The sequence below is a fragment of the Gallinula chloropus genome (genome assembly GCF_964237585.1).
Source record: "Gallinula chloropus genome assembly, chromosome: 20".
In the NCBI taxonomy this organism is placed as follows: domain Eukaryota; kingdom Metazoa; phylum Chordata; class Aves; order Gruiformes; family Rallidae; genus Gallinula; species Gallinula chloropus.
The window spans coordinates 9,443,011-9,461,428 of NC_140105.1; the positions used below are offsets into that span (position 1 = coordinate 9,443,011).

The following is an 18,418-nucleotide window of genomic DNA, read 5'->3' on the forward strand; positions in this document are numbered from 1 at the left end:
GCTTGAGGATGCTGCCTGTGGCGCGGGCGAGGGGACCACTCACCCTTCTGGATGATCTTCTGGGCTTGTTTCCTGACACGAGCGTTGCGCAGGAACCGCCACTCCCGCTCCTTGCGAATCTGGCTCTCCAAGTCGTGCTCTTCTGGGATCTTCCAGTGTATCGACAGAGTCACAACACAAAAGAAGAACCATCAGAACTCCACAAGTTACCATCGTAACACACTCTCCCACCCACATGTGGCAGGCTCAGGCACATTCTTTAGGGTCCCCAGCATCAGGCAGTGAACAAGCAGCTCCAGCTGGGGACCCAAAGCCAGGGTGCTGCTCCCAATGACCACAGGTGCTCCTGTCCTTAGTCTAAGTACAGGATCAAAGGGATAAACTCATACAATCTCACCCCCAAAACTGCTGCAGGAGTTACATGTGATGTGCCTGTTACTTAATGCTTAAAGAATGATCCAAGACTAGTAGCACCACTGCTTTAGAAACATCCTTGGATCTGCCAAGGAGCTGAGCCACAGGACTCTCATCTAGCTGCTCTGATGAGGCACCAATGGCTCTTCCAAAGGAGTAACCAAAAACCTGAGAGTCCCTTTGCTCCTTCTATATACACAGACCCTTTTTTCCTGAATGAGAAAGTATCGAAACTGTCTGTCACTAGATAATGTCTTCAAAATGCACTATACTTTGGGAAACAACTATTACTGAGCTGAATTTCTGCTTCTCTAAAATAAATAAGAAGCCCACTCTCCTCCTGGAACATCCCCACACCACCTCTACTGTTTCAATTCTTCAAGCACACAGCAGCTATTAGAAAGGCAGTGACAAATGACCAATAACACAAAGCAATAAACAAACCTGAGATAAACTATGCCAAAGGAGATTTGTGAGCTGAGAGATTACACCTACACCTTAATGAAAATCCAGCTTCTCTGGGAATAAATTAAAGGAAGACCTAAGGGGCTGGGGGAAGAGAAGGAACGAGCAGAATGGTAAATTCTCCTCCAGGCAACCAGCAGCTTTCACGGGACTAAGACATACGCCGGCAGGCGCTGAGCAAAGCGCCCTTCGTTCTAGCAGATAAAGAGGATGAGATGAAAGGACCTGCCGGGTCCTTTTCAGGTCTGAAGAAGAATAACTCTTCCAAGGAGGCTGAGCAGGAGGTTGTTTTTATCACCTGGCATCAGCAGTAAAGATTCCTCCCATAACGAGATCTCTGAGGGTACGTACAGTCCCCAGGCACTAATGAAATAAACCCTGTTGAGCTCAGCTTATCCTTAAAACGTGTCGTAAATAACCAAGGTAGCAGAGACTCTCTGTGCTAGTCCCCTTCTGTGACTGTGCTTGTGCTAATTGGGTGAGGTTTGGCTGGACCCTGACATGAGGCAGCAGCGCAGGAGCATGCAGGCACCATGCAGCCCTTCCCTCCGCACAGGATGGAGCGTCGGGGTGGTCTCTTCAGGAGGGAGCAATAAGCTGTGAGAGTCTGAACCCCACAGGACTTCTGGTGACAAAGACTTTGTGAGCGCACCAGGACATGTGTGCAGCAGAGCCATGACCTCTCCACAGCTGCTGCTGGCTGGCAAAACAGAAATTATTATTCAAAAGAACAGTTTAGGCTCATCATTCATGTCCTGTCTCTCTCCCCACCAGCTCCATTTAAGCACCAGAAAGGCACCTGAGTAAACACCAGCCCGGTTTTGGGTGCTGCTCAGCCCCAGCAGAGCTGCCAGCAGACCCTGGGAGCGAGGAGCAGCGCTATGCTGCAGAGATTGCACCACACCACCGACTCCCAGCATCAGACAGGAACCAGTTACAGCTCTGAACCCCCCCACCAAGCAGCATCATTTGAAAGCTAGCAGAGTTTTCCTCCTTTAACACTTTGCCTCTCCCTCTCGACAGCGCCAGAGGCGTTTAGTGGGGAGCAGGGCACATCCCACAGCTGGCTCGGGCAGTAAATCCAGCCTGTCCCCGGTTACGGTTACCGCAGCAGTGCCAGGGACAGCTCACTCCTCTACCCGGACTTGGACCGACAGCCAAGCCACAGCACCGAAGTGAAGGCGAAGATTTATCGGGAAGGACTCCTTATGTAATTCTCACCTTCCAGGAGCCTTACCAGCTCCTGCCTGCATGTTCTGCCAGGCCTGGAAATAACAGATGCTGACTCCCGCTCTCCTTGACTCGGGGCTTCCTGACAGCTGGCAGCCAGGCTTTCCTGTGCCGCTCGGTCCAAGGCCGCCCGTGGTGAGCAGAACAGCCTCTTGCCACCCGAGCTGTCAGGAAGAGGAAAGGCTTCTGCAGGGATGAGAGCTGGGGTAGGTGTCTGTTTTTCGTGGCACACTGCGAAGTCACAATGCAGTATTTTCTCTCTCCGTTCCACTGATTAGATAATCAATAAATCAAATGTGGTATGATGGCTTGGAACGCAGCCAGTGATTTAGGCTGGAAATTAATCCTTCAATCTTTCTAGTGAAAGTGTTCTCAGAGCAAGGTCTATGAAGCAAAACTAAAATCATAAATTAAATCTGACTAAGATGCACTCACAGCCCGTTTACATTTATCCATTACAGGAAGAGTTGTCTTTCCCTGCTCGTGAGGGTAGGAGGCGTCTCCAAACCAAGTACTGGAATTAAACATCAGCAGCACCTTCTTCCCGCAGTGCTCGCCTCCCTCAGGAGGCTGGAGCAGCCAGGAGGCAGCAACCACTGGCCTGGGATGTTTGTTTGTGGCTCTAAGGAAGGAGCTGGGCTTGGAAAGTCAGCCAAGCCTTGTGTGACTGCATGGCCAAGCTCTGCCTGACTGCATGAGCAGCAATGAAGAAACACCAGAGACTTCTCATACAGCGACTTCTCCCCGTCCCTCGTGCACCCATCACCTGCTCTAATGACCAAGGCAGGAACAACCCCCCGTTAGCACAGCGTAATGTGCAAGGCTCGCTACAGAAACCCTCTAGCTGCCCTTCTAACGCTGCTTTCCAGAAGCAGTGGGGGCATCCAGTCTCTTCCTTGCTTCTTTAGAAAACAGAGGTTTGTTTTGCTCAAATTGTACCTAAAGCATTGCTGCTGAGGACAGCCCGTGCTCAGAGAACTCCACCTCAGCCAGTGAGGGTTTCCAGATGAAACCACTCTGCAACTGGCAGAGGAATGTCACTGTCCCACATGCTGCTGCCCTGTGACACCAGCCACAGCTGAGGTGGTGGAACCCACACATGGCACGGCCAGTGTGCAGCCTGCATGCCCTGATGTGACCCATAAGACACTGAACACCCTGGGACTTGCTGGGTGTCCAGGGACCCCTTGATTTCCATCACTCCCCTCCCTGGCTTCTATGAATCAGCACAGGGATGCTCCATGGTTTTTCTTGCTTTCCCTGAAGGAATGTTCTCTATTTTATGCACATGAAGAGTAAACCCGTACACACACCGCAGCCCCTCCCCACGCTCCCCATCTGAACCTGCCTTTGGTTGGCTGTCTCCCGTGATTTATTTTATTAATAAGACACCCCTCTTCCCCAGAAAAAGCTTTCCTTGGGAAGCAGACAAATGTTTTTAATAAGAACTTGGAGGTGGAACATCCTCCTCCCCTTGTACTCTCTCCTGGGCTTGAATCAAGACACTGAAACTCATCTCGTTGAGAGACAACCCTGGTTTAAAGCTTGACCAAGCCCCACTGGCCAGACACACGCCCTAATGAGCTATTCTGCTAACGATATCAGGAGAAAGTGAGTTTCACTAGCGGCTGAGGAAGTGCCATTCCACCACTCCACCACCTAGCCTTTCCTCCTGGTGCCTCCAAAGGACTCCCAGCTACACAGACACAGGCTGCTGTGTAAGTAGCTTTCTGGTGCCCTTAAACTTGGGGAGCAATTACCTCACCTCATGGGGAAACCATTTACTGTGCCTAAAGACTTGGAGGAGAAGTGACAGGCAGCTCCGTGGCAATTCTGGGATGAGACAGCACATAAGATACACACAGAATGTGCAGGCTCTTCATTACTAAGCTTTACATCTCAGTGGTTGGGTATGAGCCCACTGGGGAGCTGCTCAGATCACGGTGTGAACACACACGGCGCATCATCCTTCCCAGCACCGCCCAGAGGTGAAGCGGGAAGTCCGATGCGGTTGTGGAGCCCGACTCCCAAGGTCCCTGCAGGTTTGTCTGATTGTGTTTGCTTATAATGAGAGATTTACTGCCTGTCTCTAGCTCATACTTCCAACTGAAACCTGATCTTTGGCTGAAAGATTCTGGGAATGTGATAGTTTCTGTTTCCAGTCACTGATGATCTCTGCACATCTCTTAAGAGCTGTGTCTTGGTTGGTTTCCTAGAACAAGGCTTTGGCATCTCTCTCACTTCACATCACTACAAACTTCTACAGAGATCTCAGTGGAGATGGCTCATCACCACCCTCAGTCTTTGCCATAATCTTTTGGTTTTTAATACCTGTAAAACAACACTGACACTTAGAAAGTTCCCACAGGACAGTCATGCAGACATCCAGTCACTATCCTCATCTCCTTTGTGTCTACAGAGGGTGCCATAAGCAGAGCACAGTGTGAAGTCTCACTAGAGACCAGAGTTAAGCCCAGTTTGGAGCAGGGGACAGACCTGCTGCTGCTCTGGGCTTATGGTCTCCACCCAGGGCAGCAAGCTTCTCTGCTTGTTTCAGCATCCTCCCAGCCACAAAATTCAGCTGGAAAATCAGAAAGCAAACACCACCTCTTCTTCTCCAGCCTCTCCCAGCCTTTTCAGGAATGAAGGACCTTCCTTACTCCATTGTTTAATAGTAAAAATTTTAATAAATAATTTTTTTACTATAATATAATTGAAGTATACTGCCAAGTGAAACAACCCTGCAATGCAACCTGCAGCTGTGCAGAACTGGTGGATCCAGACCAACTACAGAATCGTTCCTCATTTCTACATTTGCTCTTGATTGTGCCCGTGGGGTGCAGAGCTTTTGGCCTTGGCTCTGCCCTGGCTGTCCCACAGCTCCCCACAGCAGCCAGGCCACTGCTTTCCCTCCCCAGAGCGAAGGAAAAGGAAAGCAAAAGAGAGAAAGGCAGCAAACTACGCTCAGGACACCAGTGTGTCCCACGAGCTGTGGTGCCATGGGTCAGGAAGCACGACCAGGGGTGGCAGACTCTTACCTTCATGACTGGCTGAGCAAAATACTTGGCGCTCCAGTCGCAAAAGCCCGTCTGCACCGCGGCCGAAATGAAACTCTTGTGTCCAACGGTATCGTCGGCATCGTCAGCGGTCTGTGCAGAGAGAGAGCAGGATGTCAGCCCACAGCCAGGCCTGCCCTGACCACCTCTGGCACATCACCAGGCAGGGAAGAACATGGACACATTGCCACGGATTTGACATGTTTTCACAGCATCAAAGAATCACAGGGGTTGGAAAAGACCTGAAGAGATCATCGGGTCCAACCCCCTGCCAAAGCAGCTCACTAGGACAGGTCACACAGGTCGGTGTCCAGACGGGGCTGGAATCTCTCCAGAGAAGGAGACTCCACACCCCCTGGGGGGCCTGTCCCAGGGCTCCCTCACCCTCACTGGGGAAAAGTTCTTCCACATATTGATGTGGAACTTCCTGTGCTCCAACTTGAGGCCATCGCCCCTTGTCCTGTCCCCACAGACACTGAGAAGAGGCTGGCCATGTCCCCCTGTGTCCCACACTTCAGCTATTGATAACCATTGATCAGATCCCCTCTCAGTCTTCTTTTTTCAAAGCTGAACAGCCCCAGCTCTCTCAGCCATTCTTCGTAGGGGAGATGCTCCGGTCTTTTAATCACCTTTGTAGCCCTTCACTTGACTCTCTCCAGGACATCCAGTCTTTTCTATACCAGGGAGCCCAGAACTGGACACAACACTCCAGGTGGGGCCTGACCAGGGCAGAGTAGAGAGGTAGGATCACCTCCTTTGACCTGCTGGTTTGGTAATCACCCAGAAGAACTGACTCCCCACCTCCGGAAGCTTCCGTGGATCACTCGTGAGGGGCAGGCAGAAAGGCCACTCTAAGTGAAGAGCAGATACTTCACAGCAGTCAGGACACCCGAAAGCTGTGCTGTCTGTCTGTCCCATGGACTGATGCACACACCTCACCGCCTGACAGGGGAATCCTTCCTTTCCTGGGGGAGCAGGGGAGGGTCAGTGTCCTCCCCAGTGTGCTCTGTACATCAGTGTGGCAGCAGTGCCAGCAGCGGAGCAGCCCCTCTGCCTTTCCACCTTCCCCTCACCCAGAGCCAGAAGAACCCTGGTGATGTGCTGGAGCAGAGGGAGAGGCAGACACCACACTATTGTCAGAGGGATGAATCCTGAAGAGCCCAGACCATGGGTAGATGCAGTTTCTGTCTTCTGATGGCCATGAGTGTGTCCAAGCCGCTTGGACTCGGTACCATTCATCCAACACGACTCATCTGAAGGTGACATTCAGAATCCTTCATGCAGACTAAAATCTGACCAGTTGCTCTACTTGGCACCACATCAGTTCTTCAGGCCCATGGAAAAGTGCCCAGCACCTGAGGAGCGTCTCTGCAATGCTGAAATACCTGCAAACCCCTCGCTGGCTCACCTGCACTGCCAGGTCTCCCCAGCTCCTGACTGATCAGCTCCCTTGCAACAGCAACCTGCATGATCTTTGTTCTTCCCAGTGATGCTCTGGGCTCACATCCTCCCCCAGGCACGCTGAGGGGGGCTGCTGAGTGTGGAATGGGTCAGAGCCACTGGAAAGGCCGTGATGATTCCCATGTGGAACCATCAATCAGTCTCTGGAGGGCAATGCCCGTCTGGGTGACAAAGGAGGAGGAATCTTCCCCTTTTTCCTCCTCGGTTCCTGCTTTGCTGAGGTTGGAGAAAAAGCACTTGGGGGTCACAGATCTGGCTCCACATTATCACTCAGGCAGACAAATGTTGATGAAAGAAGAAACAATCCAGCCTGATTAAACACTTCTGAGGAGCAGAAGTGAATAATGCTGTGTCAAAGCCATAAACCAAAATCTATCCTGAAGAAAAAAAAAATTAATCAATTTTTATTTTACTAGTTAGAGGCAGCCAGTGTGGAGCTAACAGCAGCTGGAAGCAAAGGAGATACACACAGAAATAAACCACAAAGAACAGACTGTGTAACAAACCCCAGGGGAGTGGGTCAGATCTGAAAGGAAAGTCTCTCTTACCTGTTCTGGCCCTTTGTCAAACATTTTTCTTGTCCTGGGGAACTGGTGGGAGTGGGGAGTGTACTGGACCCCCATGTTGCCAACATTGGCAGGTCTTACAGAGGCGATGTCCCGACTGACTGGCTGTTTGGTCACATCATTTGTCAGGCTGGAGCTGCTCGTACTGGTGGTTGGAGGTGACCCTCTGAAGAGTGAAGGAAAGGGAAAGGATTTAGGTATCACTGGACACGAGACTCCAGCGTGGGAACTGCCTCACTTCTGCTTTGTTTCTCATGAGACTTGTACTTCGGGCTTCTCTACTAAACCAAAGCAGAGGAACACAATCCTGTCCCCTCCAAAAGACACACAAGCCCCCAAATGTGAGTGAACTGTGACAGTGCCAGCTCCAGAGGCACATTTTGGGAACCTCCATCACGCCCACAGGTCACAACCTCTGAGCCATGGCTCACCAACCAGACCAGTCAGCGTGGCTCAGTGGGGAGCCCACAGAAAACCATTTTGCTTCACAGGTAAACTGAGATTTATGGCACCACATAGTGACATCCCACTGTCAGAAAACAGTAACAAACCACCACTGTGCAGTTCTGGGCCCTCTGTTTCAACTGTGTGTCTTGCTGGTGCACACTGATTATGGGGCTGCTACATCCAAAGGGCTTCTCTCCTGGAGAGAAGGTTCAGGAAACAATCAAGTTTTCAAAGCCCAGATTTCCCTGTCCCATCATCTCAATTTCCCTGCAGTTCAGGCACGGATTGCTGATCATCAGGTAAGCCTGGCTTTTGTCAGCTGAAAGTGTGGAAAATACAGGTCAGACTTCAGTGGGAAGTTTGGATGCCAGGCCAGAGAGCACCAGCCAGACCAGTAACGGTTGGCTCTTCCTTTCAGTTCATCCTTTGATACTTAGTGTGGCTTGTGCCTCTTCGTCTAAGAAGGAAAACAGGAAGCTCCCCACCTTTTCAGAGCTTTTGTTTCCAAACACCTCACCAGTGCTCAACCAAGAAGCTGCCAAGGTGGAGGCACGCTCCTTCTGTTACCTGGGATGGCCCCTGGAGTCCTGCCTGGCAGGAAGCCCCCCAAACCCACCACAGCAGAAGTAACAGGCAGCAACACTGGCGCTTACCCCACTTGGTGGATGTGCATGCCCTTGTTGGTGGGGCTGGCAGGGGCAGACTGTGTCAGCGAGGAGGTGTCGAGGATGCGCTGGGGACGAGCATTGACTGTTGCCTACAGAAAAAATAAAACCAACACAGCAGAGTCCTGAACAGCCAAGACAGCAAAACACCATCGGCAGCTGTTTACTGCCTAATGCAACTGCAGACCTGGGGTTAAATGAAGTTAAGCTCTCCATCAGCGTGCATGTGGGTGTTTAAAAATGTATAGGAGAAAAAGCCTCTGTGCAGTTCCCAACACGTAAGATGATTTCACAACTACTTCAGTCAGAAAACACTTACCAGGAAGCACCTTCTCTTCCTTACAGGGAATGGCTTTGACAAACAGCCTCTTCCCTACATTGGCTGCAGCCTATGACCTGTAGCACATGCTGAGGATGCTGCTGCTGGGCAGGCAGCCAGCCCCAGGGCTCCCCTTTGGCAATGGGGTTTCCCTCCCACCTCACCACACTGAGCACTTCTCACAGCCCCAGCTCATCACACTCCAGCACCTACTCTGCCCCTGACTTCAGATTGAGTCAGAACTCCCCTTGCAAACCCAGCAGCTGATGGGAACTGCCTCCCATTGCCGCTCCATCTCCCAAAGGAGAGCTGAGCTTTCCTGGTGTTCATCAGAGGATGCAGGGTGCCCCTTCCAGCAGCACCACATACACTCTGCCGAAGAAGGCAGGGGACCTACGTGGTTGGGTTGCTCTGAGCTCTACAAAACACAGCTGCTCGTGCCATGCAGACAAGCCTCCCTTACAAAGGGAGAAGTCCTCCCCTGCTTATGGCTCCTTTTCTCCTCTTCCCCATTACCTTGAAATGACCTTTAGGAAGCCCCAGACCAGCACAGAGAACCCGGAGGAACGAATACACTGTCCCACAGGCAAAGTAACTTCCATCATCTCCTGGAACACCAAGAAAACCCCCCAGACCCAGCACAGGGGCTGCGTGGGGCTCTTGTGGGAGGACACCTGGGCTGTGACCAAGATGAGGAAGGAAAGACCAGCAGCTACTGAAATATGGAGCACGCAGAAAGCAAGAGCTGTGAGCATGCTCCTCTGGAGCTCAGACAGCTAACGAGCCTCCTGTGAGCAAAGGCCTTTACATGGCAGCACCAACAGCCCTCTGAACACCCGTACCCGCCTGTGCACCCAGCCCATGCCTGAGAGAAGCTGAGGCACTTGTGCTGGGGGACACACTGCCCTGCCCTTGCAGGAGCCCAAAGCCCTGCCCAGACAGCCTCACTCCTCTCTCCCTCCCTCAACAGCCCAGCGAAGTTCTCACCTCCCTCCCTTCAACAGGGCTCAGGCCCCCTGGCCGCCACTTGCTTCGCTTCACCAGGTAGGAGCGGTGATGCTGTTGGTGTCCAGCACACCTACACCACAGCAAGCACCGGCTTGCTACGGCTGGCAAGGCAAGTGCCATGAGCTCCAGCCAGCCTGGCTGCTGCTCAGCTGGCCTCCTCCTTGAGACAGGCTCATTCCAAGAGTTATTCTCCTTTTCTCAGGGGTGAGAGCGGTCTGAGAGGCCGCTCATCCCCCCACCCCCAGGAAGGCAGTGGGCTCTCTGGTGAGCAGGCATTACTAGACCGGCCTGGGGTAGACAATCACACCATGAGAATGGAAAGAAAGCAGAAACAATTTAGCAGCTAGTGACATTATTATTCATAACTCATTTTGATTAGTGACAGAAGGCTGGGGTTTTCAGGTGCTCAGTCAGGTCTCTGTCACCTGAAAGGTGATGTGCTGCCTTGTTTCATGGCAGAGGGACAAGGTCAGCTAATGATGATTTGCTGAAGGGGTAATAGAGACAGGAGTGTGGCACACAGCCTTCCTTTTCCTGGGAAAACTGAAAAAGCAATTTCTTTTCAGAAAGCCACAAGCAGCACGAGGTCGCAGTTCAGCCACACAACTGAGGATTTTGCTGGAGGCGGCACCTCCCCGTTTCCCGGGATTTGCTCCTCTGCCAGTCACATCAGCTCTTTGCAGGAGGGAAGATGGTAATTTTGGGATTTTTCAAATTGAATCCAGGTTAAAAAAAAAAAAAAAGAAGGGAAAAAATAGTGCACCCTGTCAGAATTACTTGCTCATGCACAGAAAAGCCTGCACCAAGGAGGACTGTCGTGGAGGAATAACTCCCAGGATAATTCAGCCTCAAGCTTTCCATGAAAAACAGCTGGATGAAGCAACCTGGGAGGATGCAAACTGTCCTTCAATAATCACCATTTCAAAAAGCCTGAAGAGGCCAGCATCACTTCCTGGTCCTTTTTGTTTGTTTTGGTGCAGGCAAAAAGCGTGTGTTAGATTTTTTGGTACAAAGATCAGGCTGGGAAGGAGAGTTGTACGATTCCAGCCTGCACCCTAAATATCAATCACAACACAGCCACAATCTGTGTGAGAATTAGCAATGTCTAATCAGCCAGTGGAAGAGAACGGTGTTATTTCCCCTCCAGGAAGCCTGCACGGCTCTGCAACCTACTCACCGGCTGCTCAGAAAGACATCACCCTATTTAAAGCCCACTGGAGTTCTCCTGTGGATAAAGATCTACACTCATGGCTCTGCTAAAAACACAGAACAGGACCAGTCTCATTTGAAAACACAAACACTGCTTTAAATTCACAAATGTAAACTTATAACTGGAGCTTTTGGAGAGTCACAGAGCTCACAGCACCAGCCCTGTGCTTTGCTGCCAGGGATGCAAAAGCCCCGCAGTGTTTACCTCTCCCAAGCCCTCTGCCCTCAAAGTGTTGTCCCATCACCCGTCAGGGCAACCCTGCTCCATGATCAATGCCTGCCTGGCACAAAATAGGTTTAGAAATCATGAAGGCTTAAAGAACAGAGCTTGGGAAGATTTTGAGGCCAAGTGCAGCCAACACAAGGACAACTGGTGCCAGGCAGGAGAAGCCCATGGCTGATTCACTCCCACCCCTCAGCCGAGCAGCCCGGCAGCCACAGCGTGTTGTTCAGCTGTGTTAAGGTAAGGAAACCTCAGCCAAACCGAAGAGATCCAAGCCAAAGCCTCTCGTTCCCTGAATCTTCTACCCATTAGAAGAGAGGGATTAAGCCCCTGGAATATTCAGGTGCTTTCCTTCACCCAAAGCAGTCCTTTTGTTTAAGCAAGAAAATAAACTTTTGGTTCTATTAAATGATAAAGTTTGAACAACAAACTGGAAAATGCATTTGTTTGCACGTGCTTTACTTGGGACAACCAGCATCCACGCTGCTGCTTCCTTCTGTGCACAACAAAGCTTCATCAGCACCAAGGAAAGATCTCAGGATACAACAATTAGTAAAAATGTAATTGTTACTGATTGGTGTTACACATCAAACAACTCCTATAACCTGTGTGAGCTCCCCCTGACAGAGACGAAGAGCTCAGGCTGGCAATCCTGGCAGCACGTTCAGAATGAACTGAGCAACGGCCAGACCATAACCCAGGGTCTGGAGCCCTAACTGCCATTTTGGTGGGCTGTTAAATAGATTTATTTTTCTTTTAATAAAACAAGCCTTTCTAGAAGCCAACTACACCAGGTGGCACTGGCAAAAGAAAGCCTGCAGGGTCACAGAGAGCACAGCTGTCGGACCACTATATGGACAAATGGCATATTTAGATACTTTCCTTATGGATCTTATGACTAAGGCAAAGAAGGACAAATACATTTTGTTCACTGAAGCATCCCCAGATACAAATCTTTGTGAGCAGCAATGCTTCCTTGATTATTTTGCCAAGCCATTGGAAAAGCCATCGGAAAAGCCATTGCCTTAGCAATGCTGTCTGAGAAGCAGAGCACGAGACGCATGGTACCCATCTGCTTTGGCTTCTGGACTCCACTCAGGTCCAAACTTGTCAGAATCAACCCAGGATTTACCAAACCTGTCACAACATTCCCTGTGGGTATCACCACATAGTGACCACCCGCCCGTAGAGGTGCCAGGGAGGACACCCCCAGGGCACAGAGCATCCTTATTGATATTCATGCAGCTCCTCCCACCAACAAGGGAGCAAGTCCTGGAAAAATACTGAAGACTGGATGAGCCAATCTGGTTCCTCTTTATATCCCCCTGAATCCCATGGTAAGAGAAACACTCTGCCTTGCAAAGAGCCTTCCAAAATACAAACCTGAAAGGGTTAAATGCACCTAGAGCAGAGAGAAGGAAATATTTCACCTTCCCGTTTTGGTTTGGCATCTCCAGCCTGAGAGCTGTTTGCTGCACCCCTGAACTGCTGGGGAAGGGCTGACCTTGGTGCCCTCACTGCCAAAATAATCATCTACCCCAAAACCCAGACTTCACCACTCACTGACATGGACACTTAAAACAAATACAAGAGTTCCAATAAGTTGCTAGTTACTTTTTCTCAACAGAAAACCAGATTTAAAAGCGAGAAATCTCTAAGGCATTAAGATGGTTGTGCACAATGCCAGCATCTCTTACTGCAACTTCAGCTGAGCAGCCTGAGTCTGCTGGAAGTCAGCAGTAAGAGACAACATCTTGCATTGCAATGGCTCATGGTCTTGATGCTAGAGCAGCTAGAAAGCACGTGGGAAGGACGGCGTTCGGAGAGCTTTGGGACCCCATGACCGACTGGGGCGGAGAGGGGGGAAGGCGGTTGGTGAGAAGATGTTCTGGGGTGGCCTGGTGCTTCGTTTCAGGTGGAAGGTGAGGGTGCTTCTACAGCTCCCCAGGCTGGCAACTCAGAACCAGCAAGTGATGGCAGCCTCCAGGGACATCTTGTCACCCTTGGAGGATGAAATGTGATGAGGATGGTGCTTTAGGCGGGTTAGGCCTGGGTTGAGGGTGAGTAGTGGCAGGGGTGTCTGCATGCTGACTCACATGTACTAGTTCACCTGGGTTGGAGAGCCGTTGAGGCTTCAGTCTGCAGGCCAGTCCCACTTGCATAATCTAAATCAGTTTGCAAACGGATAATTGAATGAAGTATATTTAAGGTTTCTCCCAGGGACCGATCTAGATAAGTAGACTTCTAAACAAGACCTACTGTCTAAGGTCTTACCTTATCTACACCCTAAAACCATCCCAGGCCCTCCCCCATTTATTTATTTTACCTGCTCAAGAGTTCATAGGAACGTTTATCATCTTGAAACACATTAAAAGCTCCTTCAGTGATAGAACCAGGCTGCACTAGGACCACTCACCAGAGCCCTCTGACGGATCTATTTGGTTCAGTGTCCCTATGCTTTCCCTAAGCATGACAAACATCACCATGCTAGAGCCTCCCAGGCACACACGGACAGAGAAGGGCATACCTTGTATGCAATGCTGTTGAGAACCTTCATGGCCAAGTCAGAGACGTCAGGATAGGGATCAGCAGCGAGGTGAAGGAGAACTCTCCAAATTTGGGTATAGACACTGTTGAAACTCACACCTAAAATAATAATAAAATAAAGAAAAAGGAAAAGCATAAAGCCCTGCAGCACATGACAAGCCATCAATTGAAATGCTTTGATCTTATGTGAGAAAATTCATTAGAACTCCCAACATGGCGATGACATCTAAGAAAACATCAAGGGAAAAGCTCAAAACCCCCCTGCATGGGTCTCTTGTCCCCATTTTTCTGTTGTCGTGAGCTCTGCACGGGCTTGTAAAACAACAGTGGGGGAAAGCAAAATAATTTAAGGACTAGCTAAACAATTCCCTTTATTTATACACAGCAAAAGCCACTTGCTCCATGTTCCTCCTAACGGGCCGCTGCCACGCAGGCGGCACTCCGTAGGGCAGGCATGGGAACAGGCCACACCGTGACTGTTTGGAGGGCGATCACCTCCATAGCCAGATGGGATGGAACTCTGATCACATCCTGCTCAGCAAGCTGAATTGCACCCTGGAGCCCTCAGCCAGGAGAGGCCGGCGGAACCAGGGGAGGACTGGAAAGACCAACGGAACTAGGGGAGGCCTGCAGAACTGGGGTAGGCTGGGAGAGACCAGTGGAACTGGGGGAGGCTGGGAGAGACCAGCAGAACCAGGGGAGGTTGGTGGAATCAGGGGAGGTCAGGGGAGGCCGGTGGAACCAGGGGAGGCTGGGAGAGAGAGGCAGAACTGGGGGAAGCCAGAGGAACCAGGTAAGGGCAGCGGAACCTGGGGAGGCCGGCGGAACCAGGGGAGGCCTGGGGAGGCCGGCAGAACTGGGGGAGGTTGGCGGAACTGGGGAGGCCTGGACAGGCCGGTGGAACCAGGGGAGTCCTGTGGAACTGGAGGAGGCTGGGCGAGGCTGGCAGAACCTGGGGTGGCTGGTGGAACTGGGGGAGGTTGGAAGAGGCTGGCAGAACTGGGGGAGGCCAGGAGAGGCTGGCGGAACTGGGGGAGGCTGGGAAAGGCCAGTGGAACCAGGGGAGGCTGGAGGAGGCTAGAGGAGGCTAGAGGTCAAAGTGCTTGTTCTCTAGGCTCCTGAAACAACCAACTGAGAAGGCCAAATGGAGAATGTGTTTGGATTTCCTGAGCTAAAATACCAAACAGGCATAAAACCTCCCGTCACCGCCTTCTCTTGCTCTTGTTACTCTTACTGCTGCTCTCAGCATTAAAACACTCACCTCCAATGTTCAGGGGTTTCTATATTCTACAAGTTTACTAAACATCTAAACGTTAAACAGGCAGCTTCAGGCCCTGCACCTCTGCAAAGCAGGAGCCTAACTCAGTCTCTCCTATTGACATTTGTATCAATTCCTCAATTGCCAATTTGGTATTTAAGGAGAATATCTGCCATTTGGTATTTCAGCAGCAGGAGATGACAGATTCAAAGTACAAATCAAATTAATAAACATTCCCAACGACTGACAAAATTCCGTGAACATTTTGTTTTGCTGCTCTGAGGAGAATCCTTAATTTGTTGTTCTTTCTTCTCACCCTCACAACGTCTAATGGTTGTAATGCTGTTGTTTGGGAGTTGAGCCACTTGGACAATATTAAAGTGGTTGCACTAACAAAAAAAAAAACCCTAAAATAGGGATTTTGGATGAGTCACAGTCAATGGCAAATGACAGGCCAAGCTGTTGCTGCATTTCCTTTTGTGCTTCTGGAGGTATCTCTAAGTGGTAAGCTAGGAGGAGAGGGTTCCTTGGCCAGTAAAGCAGCTTCTGTCAGGCAGAGAAGGACCTGGGGGTGTTGGTTGACTGTAGACTGACCATGAGCCAACAGTATGCCCAGGTGGCCAGGAAAGCCAATGCCATTCTGGCTTGTATCAAAAATAGTGTGGCTAATGGGTCTGGGGAGGTGATTGTGCCCCTGTACTGGGCATTGGTGAGGCTGCACCTTGAGTGCCGTGTCCAGATCTGGGCTCTTCACTGTAAGAAGGACATTGAGGTCCTGGAGTGTGTCTGGAGAAGGGCAACAAGGCTGGGGAAGGGGCTGGAGGGCAAATCCTCTGAGGAGCAGCTGAGGGAGCTGGGGGTGTTCAGCCTGGAGAAGAGGAGGCTGAGGGGAGACCTTATCACCACCTACAACTACCTGAAGGGAGGTTGTAGAGAGGTGGGCGATGTTCTCTTCAGCCAAGTGACAGGAGATGGGACAAGGGGAAATGGCCTCAAGCTGTGCCAGGGCAGGATCAGAGCAGATGTGAGGGAAAAGTTCTTCCCTGAAAGAGTTGTGGGGCTGTGGCACAGGCTGCCCAGGGAGGGGCTGAGGCACCTTCCCTGGATGAGTTTAAAAAAAGGGTAGATGAGGTACTCAGGGATATGGTTTAGCATAGAATGGGATTGGTTGGACTTGATGATCCTCAAAAGTCTTTTCTGTGACTCTCACCTTGAAGTGTTACTAAAATCAACGCAAACCAACAGAAAATAGACCTGAGCAGTCCACTGTTTGGACGTTGGCAGAAGGAGGCAGTAGCGGACGGCAATAAGCTGCAGGAACACGCATGCTGCACAGCCAAGGGAATCTTCCTTCTGCCAGGAAAACTCCCCAGCATGTGAGGAAACATTCCACAAATCTAAAGGCAATAACCCAAGGCCATCTTCTCCTTTGGCCAGCAAACATTTACACCAGTGCTGCCCATGGGCAGGGGGCTGCCTGCACAACAGCCTCCCACTGCCGATCCTCACCTCCCCCAGCCAGGTGTGACAGCACCATGACTGAAAAATCCAAGCAAGCCATAAGCACCACCAAGGCCCAGCAGAGACAAGGGGTGTGGATCTCTCACAGCTGGGTTTCGGCAGCTGAGGGTCGGGCCTGGAGTTCATGAAATGAAGGAAGGCCTGAGAACTGCTCGAGCTGAGCAGATCTGAGGGCAGGCTTTGGCTTTGGTCCTAACAGGTGAACGTCACTGTCACTTCAGAAGCTGCCACGTCTGTGTTCAGTTAAAGAAAATGTCAGTACATGGGAAATAAGTCTGTGTGAGGAGGTTAGGCCTCCCTGTAAAGGACGGTGACACAAGGCTCCTGTGTCTTCTCCAGGCCTCCGAATTATAGAATCATATAATGGTCTGAGTTGGAAGGGACCCCAAGGATCACAGAGCCCCAACCTCCTGTCACAGGCAGGGACACCAACCTCCAGGCCTGGATCTACATAAGGTTGCCCAGGGCCCCATCCAACCTGGCCTTGAACACCCCCAGGGATGGGACACCCACCCCCTCTCTGGGCAGCCTGTTCCAGCCCCTCACCACTCTCTCTGTAAAAATCTTCCCCCTAATATCTAATTTAAACCTTCCCTCCTTTAGCTTTAATACTGAGTTTTATTTTTGCAGTTGCCATCTTCCTGCTGGAAGCTTCTATCAGCAGGGAAAGAAAGAGGGGAGGGGGAAGGAGAATGAGCGAGACAAGGTGCTACGAGCTGTGGGAGGCAATGAACGCCCTGGCCATGGAAGCAGCTAGCCAGGTGATGTCATCTGATGTCATCTGAGGTCTGCTCAGAGCTCTTCCTCCTACATTTGGTCCTGTAGAGAAGTTACGTAAAGGACCGATGGGAAATCTGAACAGCTCGGTTTCTTTTAAAGCCCTTGAAAGACAGTAAAAGAAAAGGGAGAGAGAGAGGGAGAGCGTGAGGGTGCCCATCAGCTTTCCCAGTGTCTCTGGTAACCACCTCACTCATGACGCAGCCACGAAGGAAAAAAAAAACCCAACCCTGACATTTTTTATGCATCTAAGCAGGGTGAAAAAACCCCAAATTTAAAAGAGAACTGCGCCAGCACCATTCCTCACTCGCTCAGCAGCCTTTGAAAAGAACAGAGGGAATTTCTACAAAGGCATCTCAGGCTCAGAGCTGGTGCTCGAAGGACCGGTCCCTTTCTTCTGCCGTCCTCCCCCGGCTCCCCCCCCCACCCATCGCGGTGTTGTTCATCGCACCGATTCAATGGGGTGACACGTCTGACAGCGCTCCTTGTAAAACCTGAGCGCAGAGTCAGGGGGATAATGGAAGGCAGCAGAGGTGACAGGAGGAACAGCTGCTTGGTTTCATGTAATGGACTAAAATGCAAAAAAAAAAAACAAACCATATCCAGGAGATGCAAACAAAGAGCCAAGCCAGGGGGACAGGGTGTTAATCTAAGCAGACAGCTCTGTAATTAGTCAGACTGATTCAAAGTCAGTTAAATGGACCTTGCAGTATAGATTTACGTTTACAAAATGATTCCTCTCCACTAAGAATGTCAAAAATAAATTGCTTGCCTTTACTGACGACTTTGATTTGCTTTGCATATGCATAACTCTCAGCTCAATTTAGCAGCCGGCACCGCGCTGCGGCCCCGGGGAAGGGACCTGGCTGAGGTCCTGCAGCCGGGTCACCGAGTACACGAAGGGCAGAATCTCCCTGGATAAAAAACTGAATGCTAATGCTTGCATTCGTTCTCTGTGCTTTGCCAGGCTTGTTTTCTAAAGAAAGAGATCACCAGTTGGTGATTTTAAGCCTGGATCTCCCCAAGAAGGTGTAGGCTGCTCCACACCCAAGGCAGCAGCAAAACCGGACCAGTGGCTGCACCAGCACGAATGCAAGCCTTGAGCAGAGAGCTCTGGTGTCAGCAGGGAAAGGCAAGCCTTGCACTGGCTGCAATGAAACATCCCACCAAAAGAGTTCAGACCAAATTCAGCACCTGCATCCCATCAGTGCCAATCCCACCTCCTCTGCAGACGTGTCCTACCTGTCTCTCC

The 18,418-nt window shown here is 50.8% G+C and overlaps 1 protein-coding gene across 2 annotated transcripts in view; it reads right to left on the reverse strand.

Moving 5' to 3' along the window:
• RPTOR (regulatory associated protein of MTOR complex 1) overlaps nucleotides 1-18,418 on the reverse strand; it is a gene marked incomplete at its 5' end in the record, with an annotated part of 145,571 nt that overhangs the window by 24,021 nt on the left and 103,132 nt on the right. For both annotated transcript variants that reach the window (XM_084273382.1, XM_084273381.1), the window contains 5 exons: nucleotides 44-149; nucleotides 5,148-5,258; nucleotides 7,175-7,358; nucleotides 8,293-8,396; nucleotides 13,591-13,709. In XM_084273382.1, coding sequence (XP_084129508.1) covers nucleotides 44-149; nucleotides 5,148-5,258; nucleotides 7,175-7,358; nucleotides 8,293-8,396; nucleotides 13,591-13,709 — 624 coding nt within the window. The remainder of the gene's footprint in view (nucleotides 1-43; nucleotides 150-5,147; nucleotides 5,259-7,174; nucleotides 7,359-8,292; nucleotides 8,397-13,590; nucleotides 13,710-18,418) is intronic.